Source organism: Eleginops maclovinus, chromosome 5, assembly GCF_036324505.1.
Source record: "Eleginops maclovinus isolate JMC-PN-2008 ecotype Puerto Natales chromosome 5, JC_Emac_rtc_rv5, whole genome shotgun sequence".
Lineage (NCBI taxonomy): Eukaryota > Metazoa > Chordata > Actinopteri > Perciformes > Eleginopidae > Eleginops > Eleginops maclovinus.
Window position 1 is genome coordinate 10,984,109 of NC_086353.1, and position 17,890 is coordinate 11,001,998.

Here is a 17,890-nt window from a genome sequence, read left to right on the forward strand (position 1 = left end):
CAAATGTCACGAGGCCTCTTATTTGTTAGGTCACCTTTATCCTTATGAACCATCTATGTTCCACTATATTGGCACCCTATGTTTAGCTACTGCATCTAAAGGGCACACATTTTCTTCACATAATGTACTCTCCTTACATCAGTTTGTCCATCCTGAACAAAGAAGCACAAAACAGCTCTGGAAGAACAATTGTTTCCTCGGGTAACGACTTTTCCTCTGTTTGTTGTTCCCAATTTGTTATTTGTGCCATCTTGTATTTCTTCACCTAAATTCGCTGTTCCTCGTATGTTTACATTTAAAAAGGAGATACATCCAAGCATGGAGTAAGGATAGAGGCAAATGGAGCATTAGTTCCCTGTCTAGCATCAACGTTACGCACCATCAGAGACCCACAGAACACTGTGAGCAATAAGTTCCATCATGAACACAAGATTATATTTTTTCATTGCTTTTCTCACTGTTTAGTAACATATAAATCAAACGGTGGTGACAGCTGGGTGTAATTATACAACAAGATCATTTTCCTACTTGAATACTACATTTATTTATAAAAGTTAGCTTAATAATATACTACTTTTTCTCTACCTACAACAAAAAATGAAGAGGTTGACAATAATATGCATATGTTGTTGTTAAATAGGGCTATTTGAGTGTTGCAGAGCCATTCCCATGCATGCACAATAAACAGCTTATAAAAACCTAATCAGACCTTTTTTTTTTAAGCTAGGCTAAATATCACTCAGGCTGTTGTTATCAAAGTCTTTGTGTGGAAATACTGTTCAAACCATTTTGTTATTGAGAAAACAGTGTTACCCTTTGAGCATGAGGCACTGTCTGCTGCTCAAAGATTGATTATAGAAAAACTAACAGTTGCAGTTAAACTCTCTACTCTTTTTTTTCTTATCTTTTACTGGGAAATTGAGTCACTTGTAAGCACTCAAAAAACAGAACAGACACAAGGTTGCAGTGGAAAATGCTTCAAATGCTCCGAATTCTAAAGTTACAACATAACAAACTTACACTTTAATTAAATGTGTTGTTCTAGATAAGTCATTGATTCCTCTACAGTCCTAATACTTTTTTTGGTTGTTGACCTGTTGTTTCTTCACCAAATGTTTGTTTGTACACCCCCTGGCATTTGGAGTACAGACCATTGAACAACACGCTGAGCATCAACATCTTTGTGTGTGCTCTTTGCTCTTGCACTGTGGAAGTGCCCCGCATAGTGCTTTGTGCGAGTATAAATAAGGCTCATGTCTCTTGTTCCCTCTGCATATGTAGGAGACAGACAGATATGCTTCATTCAGGGATTGGAACATCTTAATGATGTCAGACCTCCTTCGATTTTCTTTTTACAAGCTGGAGAACAGATGATAATAAGGCAGGAGGCAGCCTTGTTTTGTTTTTTTTGAAAAAATGATTGGTGGTAAAACTAGCTTGCTCATAAAACTAGTATGGGCACTTTCTCCTCTATTAGCCTGACCCAGAACAGCCCACACAAAGAGCCTTGGTTCCCTGTCTTCTCTCTGCACAAATGCTAACCTTTAGCAATACAAACTATGCTAAAAGGCTTTAATAAGTGTTAGTTTATGTTTGGTGGAATACAACATTTTCCCCAGTATCTACTCTCAACGCATTTGAAAGCTAGACTTATAATACATCGGAAGAGTGTTTTGACATTTTCAATAGGTGAAGTAAAGGATTTTAACAATTTCTCCACCACTGCTGCCGGAATAATGGCTCTAGAGTTGATATCGTACTGAGTTTTTGTTTTCATACAAACCTTCTTAGACTTTAAATCAAAAACTTTCCCTTTGGAATAATCTGTTTGGGTGGAAACTACACAAATAACTTCCAATAACACATTAAACTTAAAGGGAGTTTTGCTGCATGTGTTAATACAGTGTTATAAGCCGGTTGTGGCTCTTGGTGGAAGCTTTGCAAATGAAAAAATCCTGTTGGTGTGGACTTAAAAGCAATGAGCTTACCACATTGCTATATTCCTAATTTCTGAGGAAGGTTAGCTGGTGGTTTATGTTATCAAATGAGTAGTTCATTATAAATGAGTCCAACAATATAGTAATGCAATGCTCAATTGGTGGAATACTCTTAACCCACAGCAATACAGCTATTGTTTTTATCTTGTGAGCTTGTGCCTGTGTCATCACGGCAAAATGTGGTCCTGGAGAAACCCACTGCAGCTACCATTGAGGAACTCAAGTCATTTGCCTTTTGTTTGCATGTCTGTCTCTCTGTGGACAGTTTTTGTGACTACAATAGCGACTGTGCCTGATACAATCACAAAACTGTACAGATGTGTAGTTGAGATCAAAATGAAAGTAGAGTTGAGCTGTAGGTGTGGAGGATGGGTGGGGACTTAGAGGGATAGGAAATGATCAAAAGGTCTTTTGCCTGCCTGGTTTTAATCATAGGCCCAATATTGCGACTGTGTGTGATTCAATCCTGTGAGATTGTCACTGGTTTATGTTTTATGTTCCCCCGCTGACCCTTTTTCTCATTCGGTGTGTCTTACAGGATCCACAAGTTCATCAATGTCAGACCATTGGCTAATACGGCTGACAGGGGACAGTAAGAGGGGCAGTCTGGTCTCTCGATCGTCTACCACCTGCCCATCCTCCTTGCCTGACTCACCCGAGTCTCCGGTCTTCTTTGAAAATGGTTCAAAAGAAGAAAGAGGTGAGAGGCTCCGGTATTTACAATTATCAGTTCAGTATCTTATTGGTTTTTATTTCAAGATTTACATTTAAAAACTAAAACATTTTCCTCTCTTCATAATTGTTAGGGGGTTTCGAAAGCAGGCCTTTTATCAGGGGTCTTGAGGGAAGGAGTGTGAGCATGAGAGCACCCAGCAAGACCAAGGACACACTGAGCAAAGTTTTTCCACTGCGCTGGTCCTTCGGTTCAAAGGACAGACGGAAACCTGACCCAGTGCCCCCGGCTGTCCAAGACCCTGCCCCTGTGGAGCTGGTACAGTACTTGGAATCTGGCAGGCGGCCTCGGTGCACAAAAGATCCAATAGCAACATTGATGAGCGAACCACGCAGCGCAAAGGAAGCTTCTGAGGGCCGGGCTTCTGCTAATGTTCGATCTTCCAGTGTTGGAAGTTTAAGTTGTTTAAATAGAGATGGGCTGCCGCATGAGTCTACTCAGGTACCTGAGGGCCAGAGGAGGCCATCAGATAAGACAGCCAGCTTGAGACGCAGTAAGGGGAGCCAGCCAAGAGATGACAGGACAACAAATATCAGCAGTAGCTCTAGCAGTAACACTCTCACCAGGAGGAAAGATGACAGGAAGAAAAGCTCCTCCAAAGCTTCACAGGATACGGAGACAAAAAGGAGTTCCAGTGCTGGTGTTCAGTCCAGCTACAGCACTCCTAGCCTTCAGGATGGGACCCTGAGAAGACAAAAAGGGGACAGGGCTGATAGGGAACAACAAGGTGCAAATGAAGGAAACTCTAAGACTAAGAAAGAAGAAGTGCCTAAGAACCATGAGGGACTGCTGTCCTTCTTTAAAGGCAATTTCCTGAAGAAGGATAGGGACTCAAGGAAGTCCAAGGAGGGTGAATCAGGAAAAGGAACAGGTGAAGAAGGAGGCAGAAGGACTCTCTCTAAGTTATCGCTGTCAAATGGAGCAGTAGGAGGAGGAACTGAGCCGGAAGTAGGCAAGTCTAATGGCTCGAGCCATCGGGGGGATGAGCTGGCAAACGGGAAGGTTGGACGAACAACGGCAGATATCAAGCGCTCCCAAAGCTCCTCCAACATCCCCACCAAAGCGGAGCACAGCATGCGTAGGACAGCATCTTTGCATCGCAACGGGATGTCTACAGCCCCATCACGCAGCCTGACAACAGACAAACCGTCTTATGGCACCCTGCAGAGGACTCGTTACAGCACAACCTCGCTTGGACGCAAAAGAACAGTCCCCGAGTCCAGCTTCTGACATAAAGATAATCAACTCATCCACACACACACAACTCCTTTCATCTGTCAGAAGGAGAATGACTTCCAATCTCTAAGATTAAAGCAATAGAGCTCCTTTCCAAGTGGTTCACCTTTTTGTCCTCCGAAAATGAACGGTATGAAGTGGCTTGCACAATGGAGTTGAGAGACTCAGAGCATATTAAGGGTCCTTAAAGGCTGGGAGACGGAGAGCAGAATAAAATCATTGGACCTGTCCATCAAATTTAAGAGAGAGCCCATTTTATTCATGTTTTTTAGAATGTAACAACAAGTGCCTGAGAAATGTATATTATGCAGTTAAGAACCAATGAGTTAGTCTGTTAAGCACTGGAAGCACAAAGTGACACACACACACACACACACACACACACACACACACACACACACACAGAGTTAAGTATATTATCCACACTTGTGTCTTGTCGCTGTAGTTTGAGTGTTGGAATTCATCACTCCATTTTGAATTCTCATGGTTGTTCGATTACAATCTGGACGCACTGATTGTGTTCCTTTATTAGAATGTAATGCTTCCACTCGATTAACGGTGTTATTTTCAGGCTGCAGTTATCGCTCCACATTTATTATCCACCTCTAATCCCTTGTTTTAAGTTTTAAACAGGATGATTTTAAAGACAAAATCAGTAATCTGATAAAGCATAAGCTTGTCCCTATGTGGCCCAGACTGCAGTGTTGACCCTGCACCGAAAAGACCTTTAACAGTAAAATCCCGCTGGGTAGGCATTCTATATAATCACTAACCTAAGTCACGCAATCATTTTTTGGCTAAGAAATTGACTCTCTAACAGTGCCAATAACGCTCTGTCTACTGTGAAGTGTTATATTAATGCAATATCGACCTTTGGAAGTGTGTCAAACCTTTTGTATACATTAATTAATATTCTTACCATGGGGTTTGTTGTTTTAATAGTATTCTAGTTTTTGTGTAACCACTTTATTTTGTTGTTTTATGATTTCTACTTTGTGAAGGCGACCACAATTGGAACAGAAAGAGAGTGTTTTTATCAATATCCTCCACACTACTCAAGATGAGTGTGGCAGTAACGCATGCTGTTCTATTGAAGCTTTAGTTGAAGCCGTCTGAAAAACGTGCTCTTTTTGATTATGACCATGTTTCCCCCCCACGTCTGATATTCACCATCATCTTCACTGTAGCAGGGATTAAAATATTGCAACCCAACATTAACCACACTGGCAAGTTATCAGAGTCAAATCCTCCACAACACATCGAAAATGGAAGGAGCAAATAGTGCCAGTGTTTAAGGGTGATGTGTTTCCTGTAATTATCCCTTTGATGTATTTCATTAGAAGATTTAAAATGCCCCAATAGAAACAGATCGAAAAAAAGAAATGAAGTGGAATGAATGGATTATTAGATGTAAAAAACTGCAGACTAAATTGATTGTTTCTCTTTCTGATACGAAGCATGCATCTAAGAAAACGTCCCCTTCACCTTATCACAAAAATGAGAACAATTCATTTTTTATCACAACAATCAATTCATGCAGTTATTAAAGACGAAAAATATGAATATGTTTGTTTTTAACTCAGGCTTTTATTTCAAACGTTGCAAACACAAAAACTATGATTGTGACAAGGTTTATTATTTGTTTTCTTTGTTTTAATATAGGCATTTTAAATCTCCCACGTGAATCGGCTGGAACTCAAATATATTTTGTGATTTTCTTACAGGCATGATGAAGGATATGTGGTGCCTTTTGTCTTTTAACAGCCTAGTATATTGTGATAAAAAGATGACGTACATGTCATGTGAGTGTGATTTGGGTTTATGTTGAACAATATGGGGGCACATAAAAGCTTATTTAATTTATTCAGTTTAATCTGTTTGGTTTTTATATCCTTTACCTTGCTAGCCATTGTACCTACTATACATGTGCTTCACATTTTAATTTGTAATTTGTTTACTTTTATGTAGTACACGGAACAACTTCACTTTTGGCCACTGTACACTTTTACAAATTCCTCTCTCACATCAATTGAAAATCCTGCACAGAAAAGAAGCGCATTTATTTCTGTATCCTGGACCATGTATTCCCAGCCCATCCATTAAAAAAAAAAAGGGTGACTTTCTGGTTGTATGGTATATCAAGACAGCTGGATCTCCTCCATTTCTGCTGCATTGATTTTCCGATGTGAATGTGCACATAATTTGTCCCATGATACCATTTACAACACTATATGTCAAGTATCAACCATTTTTAACATACATAAATGACCAAATGATAATGAGATTTAGATTCACAGGAGATACTCTTCTGTGCAATTATCAATCTTTCTTTCAGTGTGAAGTTTTGTAATTCAGTGTCAACCCACATTAGAAACTGCAATGCACTCTTTTGTTTGAAACGAGACAGTAGTCGATGAAGGTTGTGGAAAGGAACATCTGATATCCACACAAGTATTAACATTTGCTAATGAAAAGGTCTGGCTTCTTTATTCTAATTTCAAAACCATCTCATCACCGTTAGAAATCGGCAAAGACTAAAAAACAAAATGTAATTTGTTGCAAAAGCTGTATTTAATGTTGTCACATTGATCACATTAGCCAACATGTTAACCATTATCTTGAATTAAAATAATCAAGTCTTTCCTTTTTATTGGGAGGCATTTAATGTATTATTTAAATCAAAAAGTAGAAGCAGAATGTATTTTGAAAGAACGTCTTCTATCCAGATCATTGGTACAGAATGTAGCTCTTTGAACATGTCAAACATGAATCAACATGAACCTTTCTGCCAAGGGCACAAGCTTCTAAAAATGTGATTATAGAGCACTATACCTTCATATGCATGTGACACCTTATTCCAGATGTTCTTCAGATGTGACCTCCAGCACAGGAGTTATGTTTTAGCTTTGGTTTGTCTGTCAGCAGGATTACAGTAAAACTAATGGCCGGATTTTCATGAAACTTGATTGAAGTTTTTAGAGGTACATTTCTGAGCGGTACTTGGTAATTTGTTGGGAGATACACACATGTTTTCCCCCTATCATTAACATTGATAGATGGGGCTTTTGACTATGGTCTGCATTCTCTGATTTCCTCCTGGTTATTCTTAGGCTAGGAGTTGTTCTGAATTGATTGAACATGCTTAATTGCTGTTGTCATAGTGCATCTTTGCAATACAATTTACAGATTGCAAAGACTTGAAATGCCACCCATTAATCCAAAGCCTAAAAGGTCATGTTGACAACTAATTAATCTTTGAGGAGTCATCAGTCCCACACTGGTACATTGAGAATATTCTCTTTCTGCAACAAATAAGTTGGAAAGTGGCACTTCAGCTTTTAAAAAATGACTAATGTGTTAAGCCTCTGGATCTCTTCACTCAGCTTCAACATTTACAGAATTACTTTCACAAACACCTTCAATAAGCGGTAAAAGAGGCAGCTTCAAGTGAGGAAGCAATATTCATCTTATTCATTTATGTTTATCTTCAAGTTTTTGTTCAAAGGCACGCAAGGTTAAAGAAGTCAAGCACAGCAGCACATTTTTTTTTCAAAATAGCAAAATGGATACACTATTAAAACACAGTCAGATGTTTAGTTTTATCTTTGAAATGTCAAGAATGATTGACGGTGGCTTTGTTTTGACTGCAGCTGCCAAACCGTGTAAAAAAAACAAAATCACAAAAGCAGCAACTGTCAATTGAAACATTTCAACAAAAAAGTCAAATGTAATCACGCTGTTGCTAAATGCCCACACTGAAGCTGGAGAATTGTGCTCTTTTAGCCAACTCTCCTAAACGTACAGAGACGAAATGACAGCTGTGGCTTCATATTGAACAAAATGATATGTCTGTTTAAAATCTGCTCTGCAGTGTTGTTACATCTAGTATACATTTAAAAATCAACATCTCTTCCATTCAGAAGTAGCAGGTTATCATTGACACACAAGGAAATGCACTCACAAAGCAGTAGATCAAATACATTTGACAGGGGTCAATGCTGAAATGAAAAAAAGGATAAATAGGGACACCATGTCTGTATTGCAGAATAAATGTTTATATTTTTTTCTGGCTGGCTCAATGTGCATGAGCCCACACACACACACTCTGTTTACTCTGCCAAACTGAGCACTACTGTTTTAACACATCTTTTTGAAAATGTTGCTTAAAGATGTTTTTATATGCAATTTTACTACATTTTATATAAAATAAATCTGTGTTTAAATTTGTGGACACACAGAAAGACTTGTGTGCAAGTGTGTGTGTGAGTGTGTGAGAGAAAAGAAAGAGTGATTAAAGAAAACTGTTATGATTGACATTCGACTTGTGGGGTTCAGTGATTCGGGAATATGATGCAACGGTATACTGAACGGACATGCATTGTATTTTATTTTTTGCACATGGGTGTGAGAAAATACACACGTCAATGTAAAACAATGCTCTGCCTTCTGTACGTGATGGTAAAGTGTTTAATTTTTCAACACAATAAATACAAATATATTATTTATGACTACTGCCTTCAGTAAACACCTTTTATAATGCTTGATTTTCAAATACACTATAAATCTTACTTAATCGATTTCAATTGTGTACACATTTACTGAAATGAATTAGGTGTTTCTTCGTCAAATCATAAAACAGACTTATCAGATAAATGTATTTGAGTTAAGAGAATATTCCACTCTGAAAGGAGAGTAGAGCATAAAACACAAGTGAAGTAGAAGTACCAGGAAATTGTGCATATCTGCAGTACAGTTCAATAATTGAAAAGCTAAATCAACTAATTGCTTTGTTAATTTTAATTTGTCAGGCTTTGTTAATGTTAAAATGTGCTGCTTTTGTATAATGAACTGAATATATTTAACTTGACTCTTCAGTTAGTTAGTTTTTTAATGAGGAATATTTTTGTTGAAGGAACTTTACTATTTTCTGACATTAAATAGACAGTGTTAACAAATTAATTGAGATTATTACTGCCCTAATAAACCTGTTATAATCCTCTTTAGAGCAGCAATACACTTTTTAAATACAGCCTGCTTATTTACAAGTGCACCTTAGTCTGCTATTCACTCTCTTTTCGCTCTGTTGTGTCTCCCCCAACAAGCAACATATCTTTCTCTTTAGCTGCTGAATCCTCCACTATCTTCACCATTTAGTCTCTAACTCTCTCTGCAGGTGTTCAGATGAGCTAGTTGGGTCTTAGAGATGCTTTAGCTGAACAGCTGCCCGCTGTTGCCACAAATAACAATGGTATGAGTGAACCAAAATAGCAAAGTAATGAGCTGAAACTCTCTATACAGCTCAGTAAAGCCTGGGACAGCACCAGAGTCAGGTGATTATTCTATGTAGGTTCACAATGAGCAATTTGACTTTAAATCCATAACATTTACATTTTTAACAGCTTTAATTATTAGTAAAAAAACACAATCACTGGTTGGATCTATTAATTACCTAATTTCCACCACTGTTAAAGAAGACATATACTGCTCATTTTCAGCTTCATAATTGTGTTTTGTGCCTCTACCGTGACATTTTTACATGCTTTAACGTTCAAAAGGGTCTTTATTTTTCATATCCTGCCTGTGCTGCAGCACTTCTCTGAAACCTGAGCCCACTCTGCTCTGATTGGTTAGGCGGCCGGCTCTGTTGTGATTGCCTCTTTAAAGACTGCAGCCTCTGAATCAGTTCATGTTTCAAACATCTCTCAGTTAAGGATACAGGGTCTAAAGCAGCCATATGTGAATGGATGCAGAAAATGGGAGGCATGAGACCTGTAGAACATAGCATCTCTGTCTCCTGGGGAGGAAAGTGCACCTTCTGCTGGTAGGTCCTGCTTGATACTTTAATGGGGAGGCTTTGGAGGTGGGTAGCAACAAGATGGAGCATCATATTCTCTTATACTCCTGCTGGGAGGATGATAAAGCCCCTGACAATTGCTAAGAGGATTTGGCAGTGTGGGATGTTGGAGGTGATAGCGCTTGGGATGAGGTCTTGGTGGGGGAGTCTGATGAGACTGACCTCACAGTGTTTTGCTGTTTCTCCTCATATTCCTCTTCTGCTTTCACCATCTGAGGCAACTTGTGCAAAGAAAGAACACATTCTAATCTACATGAATGTACGCTTTGCCATTTACATCTCCATCAACTGATAAGGCTATGAGAAAACATATTCTGAAAAGAGTTATCTATACACATTTTAAAACACACTGATTGATCTTAAAAGGTCTAATAGTTCTAAAAGGTCTATTGTTACTGAAACCTTTATTCCAAATAAACAACATACCTTATAATTAACTCTGTTTTACCTCAAACTCTTGTAGAAAAACAGTTTCTCACACGCCTCTATGTTGTCAGATTACAGACCAAAGACATAATGAATTGAAGTACATTTGGAGCCATGTTGAGTGTGTCTGAGAGTTTGTATACAGATGTTAAGATATAGTCTCAAAAACAAGCTTTCTTCATGAGTTGATAACCAAGTGGTCATTTTATGGATGAAGTAATCTTATGTGTCATTATTATTAGTGGAGGCTAACATGATAATTGTGTCTGGGAGATCATCTGATCTAGAGCTATTCGAGTTGCAAAAACGTGTTCTTTGTGGGACACAGCATTCACCGAGGCCAGAACATTAATATATGTCTATGTTACATCTTTATTTGCAGATTGCTTACCAAGGCCACCATCCTCCCACCTAATGACATCCCGTGCTTATCAAATATCTTTCGAGAATACTCTGTAAATCCATAAAGATGTGTGAAAGCATAGCCGCAGCCTTGCTCAGTGGGGACATTAAAGATTGAATGCAATAAACTGTTCAAGTAGCCTCAACATGCATGGGTCACTAAAGATGCACCTATAGCAGCACTCAAACGATTGTGCAACCTCCTGAGGGACGGATGGATCCAGAGTATAATTGTGTTACATATTGTGTTTTTGCAGTTGATTGTTGAGTTGTGGCTAAGTGTTTCACATTTGATACTGTCAGGATGTATACCACCTGCATGGCTCTTGGGATGGGAGTGTTTGTTCAGTTAGTGTCCTTCACTCTGATCCATGATCCAATGTTGCATTAATATAGAATTGATGCCATAAGGATGTTGTATAAATCTTCACGATTTGAATGGTTAAAGGTTTAGAGGATCCCCTGACTGCTTTATGTATTGGCACAACATTTTCTACACATGCGTTTGCTTCCCGGAGAAGGAATCCATAATGACGTTGATTTTCATCATTGCCACCATCATCGCTGAAAGACTCAAGATTCTTTGTGGACATTGAACTGAGACACTAAGGACTTTCCCTGCAGACAGGTATCATTAATAAGTCATTAAAATGATATCTGTGCGGGAGATTGCGTTGCGTAGGTGTGCCAAGGGCAGCTAATTTTACCCTCTGAGCAGTATCAATACTTTTGTTTAAAAATGTTTTATTTCATTAATCATTTGAATGTGGAAGTGGGGTCCTTATTTTGTTATTGATCTGACCATTTAACCTGATTATCCTGTCTTTGTTAATCAACACATTTCCCAATATTCACAGTAAGATGGTACGTATACCATATATAATTGGAGTTTTATGGTGGCTATAAGCTTATCAACTGCTTAGTTCCTCATTCACTCGCTTCATTAGCTGATCTTGCCATGAAATCATTTGATAGGCTTTGAAAAGTTTCTTTAATTTCCCTTCCGCACAAAGATGTTTGGATGTTCTTGGTCCTTTAGAGTGTTGATGACACTGTTGGTGTTTGTGTCGGGGGTTAAAGGGATTTCACATTTGCTTTGAGTCAATATTATGTTGACTGGAGGCAGACGTGTGCATGTGCTCTGTGCTCCTGCATAGAAGATACTGTTTTCTGTCTGATTTTGGAATGTGTTAGAGATTGTTAAAGACACAATAAGCCCCTCCCAACACTGGTTGGTCAATTTAGAATCTGTAGGAAACATTGACAATACTAAGGCGGATGTTTATAATGTAGGGATTTTGAAGTAAAAAAGAAAAAGGTTTGTCAGTGGTTTATTTGTTCTATTGGCTTGACATTTAAAATGATAGATCATTCTGAATTTGGAAACATTTATGAAACACAATATTGTCAGCACAGCAGGGGCACATACATCTTGTTAACTGGAAATAAAATCCTTCTTTCTCGCAGAAACACTTGAGAAAAGACCTTGTCCCCAGAAGCTGTCTGTAATGTGATCAAGAAAAACATTTTTTTTACTCAGGTAAATTTAATTGATGCCATGCCTCCACTTGGATGTGATTATTGACAACAAACCTCAATTTATTTTCTCTGGACTCAATCCAATTTATCTTATGCCATGTGTTAAACCAGGATGGACTGTCCTAAGTCACGCACCCAACCATTCTTGGAATTCAAACCCTGTATTGTTTAGCATGATTTGTCGGTGCAACAAAACTGTGTGACTTCTGTTTATGATTTAATTTTAAATAGTGCTTTTTATTGTGCAACATGAGATTTTTAAAACACCACTGGTTTTTATTGCGGAGTTTGAATTAAATATGTGTATTACGAGTTCAAAAACACATCAAGATTTATTTTGCTTGTTAACCACAAACCTTATTTCAGGCATCTTGTGTGCACTTATGCAAGTAATACAATAACCATCATGAGGCAACAAGCCTTTTTTATATTCCACATTGTCAACAGCAGCCCATTATAGCTTCATCCCTAAGTTTGTAACTTTTTACAATAAAATCCCGACTTTATTTGACTCAGCATTCTACCAAGAGCCAACACACAAAGGTTCTCCCTCAATGGTCACCCATAGTTCTGCTGATTTTGGTTGTCTTTTTTAGTTTATCTTAAGCAACGTTTTCATTTCATTTTACCTTAATTGACGTGTTCTATTTTGGTTTCATTTAGAAACTTGTGGTTTTTCTTTCTTTTAGTAAATCCTTCACCAAAGTTGTACGCAAGCTAAGCCTATATTAAAGATGGAGTTAAAACTATGCAGACCACTGATTGGTCAGAGGGAATTGTCACTGTATTACGGGGCACCATGCACAGGCATGTTTCTTGGATACTTGTACGCCTGCTTATCAAAGCATTGAGAATATTTTAAACGAGTAAGATATAGAGACTTACATAATGCAGACAAACATTGACCACAATGAACCGTTCCATCAAATATTTATTTTACAGTTTAAATGTATTAAGCTATCGCTGCTCACAACAGTACAGATAGATTGGACCACATTGTTTTGCAATGACTAAAGCAAAATCTCTCATGTTTTTAAATGATACTTTTTTACACTCTTTTGCTTCTTAAAAGAAGTTAATGCGTCAGTTGGATGGATTTAGTTGAATATTGTCATTAAATGGTGTGACTAGTCTATAATTGGCCAAATGGTGGTACTTGTTTGGCATTTCTCATTACAGACAAATAAGCAAACAGACAGCAGAGCAAAAACATAAAACATCCAAAAGCACCAATAATTTAAATTGAAAAAGATATAAAGAGCAACAGAACCAAAAGTCATATGCTTTGTTTTTCACATCAGTAGACCTTAAGTGAATTCTGTTTATCAATTGTGTCTTTATGTTGTTGTTTTTACATTTTGAAGTTACAGATTTCATGTTTCCTGCTCAGCCCTGTTAATATAGTGAACATTCATAAAATCCTCTGGTTGAAAGGCAACATACATCACCTCCAAAAGGGGAGAAAAGCTCTGTAGAATCTTTTACACAATTCCTCAGAGTATTACCGCAAATGGGTTGATATATTTTAAAATACCGGTATTTAGTTTTATATGATTCAAAGCATTAGGTCCAGACTTTATTCCGTTCTTCAAAGGTAAGATGTTCTGTCAGAAAACCACAAGACACGAGAACAAGAGTGTATATCCATGAATTTAGTCAGATGAAGCAGTCTGCAAGCAGCTTCTTGGGTCCAGCAGTGGCTCAGTCAGTAGGGGCTTGGACTGGGAATCGTAGGGTCGCCGGTTCAAGTACCCCGAACACTTGAAATACGGAAAGTGGACTGCTACTTGGAGAGGTCCCAGTTCACCTCCTAGGCCCTGCTGTGGTGCCCTTGAGCAAGGCACCGGACACCTCCAATCCCCCCTCCCCATTGCTCCCCGGCGCTGGCACAATAGCTGCTCTCTGCTCCTAGTACTAGGATGGGTTAAATGCAGAGGACTAATTTCACTGTGTGTGCTCTGCTGTGTGCATGTATGTGACAAGTAAAGAGGGTTTCATCCTCCGGTTCTATCTAATCTGCATGGAGTGCAGTGATATAATGATATAATATAAAAATGTGCAGATTGATATGAATTACTGTATATATTGTACTTCCTGAACAACAGACATGTCAAATATTAAAGGAGGCTTATGTGTTGTTAAGGATTTGTTAAGGATTTGTTAATGTAGTATGTGCAGTATTTACTCCACTTGTTAACACATGGTTTATTTATTTTTAATTGTGGCTTAAAGGGACTATAACTGCTCGTTTTCTATGCAACCCTGTGCTACCTAATGATAATAAATGAGTATTGAACTTTTGATGACAGGCTGCAAGTGACCTTGGTATTTAGGTGTCGTCATTAGAAACGTTTTGACCTGATGATGATAGAATCGGAAGGAAAATGTTCCCTGTTGAGGTGGTTATAAATTCACTGCAACATGGTCAAGGCAGAGCAGAGGGGATTTGGCCTTGAGGAACATAAAATAATCATGTGGAGTTCCGATTATCAATGTTTGTTGCCAATGACGACTGTCTGTTGAGAGACGGGCTGAAAGATATCCAGTTAATGAAGATTCATTTTACTTTGCATACAGTATGAACATACCTTCTGTTTTGAGAATCTACAGTGAATCACTAAACTGTGTTCATCTCCAGTAAGAACAGGCTGGTTAGTTTTTCACAAACTATGTAAATCAATGACATTTTTCTTTTCATAATTATCATTGATGGGAAAACACATTTTTATTCTGGCTAAAAAATAAAAACAAAACATGTTGTTCAGAAATTTGAATATGACAACTTTTTTATTGTCCCATATGTTGTGTTTGTAACCTGCACAGATCCACAGTGATACATGGTGAAATTATTTTGATTCGATTCATTGTGGGGCCTCGTTGCACTGTAGCATCTCCCCAGAGGCTGGCTCCTGGTGAGCCCCTTCAGGTATCATTCTCACACTCACACTGCCTCCATCTGTGGTGCTTGGGTGTACACGGAATTTTCTATTAACCGGGCGTACAGCCCTGAGAAACTGCCTCTTGAAGGTCTCACTGAGGATAATGAAGAGGAATGGGTTGATGCAACTGTTAGCATATCCCATGCTAATTGCTATGTTGTAGGCGTAGGAGAAAGCTAAGCTTGGTTTTTTCACTCCTAGGTGGATCAGCTGAATGATATAGTAAGGGGCCCAGCAGACAAAGAAGGCTAGGCAGATGGCCACTGCCATCCGTGTCACCTTCCTGGTGCGCACCCTCAAACTCCGTGGAGGCAGTGGAGCCACACTGGTGGACATGTGCTGGAGGATTTTGAAGAACACCAGGCAGATGATGGCCAAAGGTATAGCAAATGCCAAGAAGAACTGATAAAGTGTAAACCAGTAGATGTTGGTGACTGGGTCGGGCAGAAGGAGAGCACAGGCCACCAGGCCATCCGGGAGAGGCATCAGGCCTGCATACATCCACACAGGGATAATAGTGAGTAAGGACAAAGCCCACACAAGGCCAATGACCAGCGTTGCCACAAAAGGTGTGCGGATGTAGTTGAAGCGGATGGGATGGACCGTAGCCAAGTAACGGTCAAGAGTCATTGCAGTGAGGATGTAAGTACTGACAATCTGGCTATTGGAGTCAAGCGCAGTGATGACCGTGCACATTGCGGCTCCAAAGTGCCAGGTGCCGTTGCCCAGCAGCTGATGGATGAGGAATGGCATCCCAAGGAGAAACAGGAGATCAACAATTGACAAGTTTAAGATAAAGATGTCTGGAACAGTTTGCTTTGCACGACACTTGGTCTTCTTCATGATGGTGTAGATCACAATACAGTTCCCCAGGATACCTAAAAAGCAGATGATGCCGAAGATGACTGGGAGGATGGCGCTGCAGTGAAGGGCCCCATCTACAGCTTTAGACAAGAAGTGGAGGGAGCAGCTGTTAAATAAAGCATATGAAAACTTGCATGGTATACAGTGTGTAATACAGTAATTTACATTTCCAATGTTATATAGCACAATTAGCAAGAGCAAAGGACCATTACTTGTTTTTCAGTGGATTATGACATGGGCATATCAGTTAATATTACACATTTGCACTTTGCATGCACATTTTGCACCTTGCATTTAGGCTGCTGCATAATTTCAGCAGCTATGGAAAGATTTCTGTCATTTACATTTGTGTGTCTTGGCCACACCGAAACAACACAGATAATGGGGACAGAAGTCTTGGCAATTGTATTTACACCTGAAATAGGTTGCCATATATGATGTGTGTATTTATTTGAAACCCAAAAGTCACAGAAATGTGTCAACACATTTTCCCATAACCTCAGTCACTGGATGAGCATTTGTTTTATTTTTTTATCAATAACATTATGTGTATTGGTAACTAAGTACAAATTCTGGATATTTCAAGCTGTGACATATTAATAAAATGAAGGCATTCATATTTCATATTTTTCATCACACTAGGCTATCAGACTGTGAATGGAATCGACTGCAGTCTGATACACTATATAATCATGTAGTACGTATGATTTCAAAGGGGATGATTTGCTTTTTAACCTTAACATGCAGATAGGTTTCTAAACATCGTGTGGAACGATATTAATTGGATTATATAACGGGGCTCTGGTTACTTTACCCACCTGTTGTTGTTGCTGTTGTTGTTGTTGTTGTTGTTGAATTAGATTCTCCGAGGGAAAAAATTGTGTCGTTTAAGAAATCCATCGCTTAATTAAAGTATATCCAGGTTAAAAAAAGTGTTACCAAGTTCCTGCTTCACAAGAGGAATGCAACTGCAGCAGCCTGCAAACAAAATAGATTGATTGATCCATTATTAAGCAGTTTAATCCATTACAGCTAAATATCCGTTTTCCGTCCTATGAGCAGTGCAGCCTGCACCGTCTGTGATAATAAAGCCGCTGCTCTTTGAGCGCTGAAGAGCTTGCGAGAGCATCTCCACTCGGAGTCTGCAACTCACCGGAGTTGCGACTGCGCTGCAGGTGAAAGTCTAGCTGGCACGAAATCACATCACAGATTGTATCGCCTGTATGGGGGATGTGATTTGCCAAAGATAGTATGTTTGCGTAGAAGTCTTTTGTTGGTTATATATGGTTATAATATGGTTAAGAACAACTATATAACATACGCACAACTAGCGAAGGTAATTATTATAACGCAGTTGTTTATGTCCAAACACATGTTAGAAGGGTTTTTCTTTTTGGCCATTTCATTTTGATTTGAAGCGTCATATCAGGGCAGTTGCCACGCTGTGTGTGGGCTCAAGAGAAGCAGGCCATTAGCACCAGGTGTGCCTATTAGCTACAAATGAATACGGGTCTCGCTTGCTGTCAGGTTTAAGCATTTAAAGGAAAAAAAACAGAGAGATTGTTTTCCAATATACACCACTAGATGGCCTTGCTGTCTACTGTTTGGAGTCGTCACACGCCTCACTAATTAAACGTTACCATGACGAGGTTTGTGTGGATCATAAATACTGTATTATATTATATATTATGTGGTTTTACTCAACAGTAAAGCTTCATTACATTTATAAATATTATATTGTGGTGGACTGCAATTATTTAGTTTATGAATAGGCCCTACTGGGGAAATAATAATCTGAGAATTCAAAATCTATACATTTGTGCATTCATTTCATGATGACCTGTGAGTCAGATTCCCTACTACAGATGTAATGTGGTAACGATTAAAAAGAAAAATAGTT

At 38.8% G+C, this 17,890-nt stretch overlaps 2 protein-coding genes across 2 annotated transcripts in view; one reads left to right on the top strand and one right to left on the bottom strand.

Annotated features, from left to right (window-relative positions):
• usp43a (ubiquitin specific peptidase 43a) overlaps nucleotides 1-8,474 on the top strand; it is an 88,769-nt gene extending 80,295 nt beyond the window's left edge. Inside the window, exons 15-16 of the mRNA XM_063883757.1 lie at nucleotides 2,536-2,697; nucleotides 2,804-8,474. Coding sequence (XP_063739827.1) covers nucleotides 2,536-2,697; nucleotides 2,804-3,960 — 1,319 coding nt within the window. The 3' untranslated portion in view covers nucleotides 3,961-8,474. The remainder of the gene's footprint in view (nucleotides 1-2,535; nucleotides 2,698-2,803) is intronic.
• Nucleotides 8,475-15,048: 6,574 nt separating this feature from the next.
• Nucleotides 15,049-16,890, bottom strand: mchr1a (melanin-concentrating hormone receptor 1a). Its single transcript, XM_063884661.1, has 2 exons — nucleotides 16,809-16,890; nucleotides 15,049-16,070 (listed from the first exon to the last, which is right to left on the bottom strand). Exons 1-2 carry the CDS (start codon nucleotides 16,888-16,890, stop codon nucleotides 15,049-15,051), a joined length of 1,104 nt encoding a protein of 367 aa, XP_063740731.1.
• Between the last annotated feature and the right edge of the window lie 1,000 nt (nucleotides 16,891-17,890).

Bases quoted from the DNA above. Each gene is read 5' to 3' on its own strand.
- mchr1a (XM_063884661.1), bottom strand. From the start codon at position 16,890: ATGGATTTCTTAAACGACACAATTTTTTCCCTCGGAGAATCTAATTCA. The intron at 16,071-16,808 runs GTGGGTAAAGTA...TCTTGTCTAAAG, and splicing joins AACAACAGCAACAACAACAG to CTGTAGATGGGGCCCTTCAC.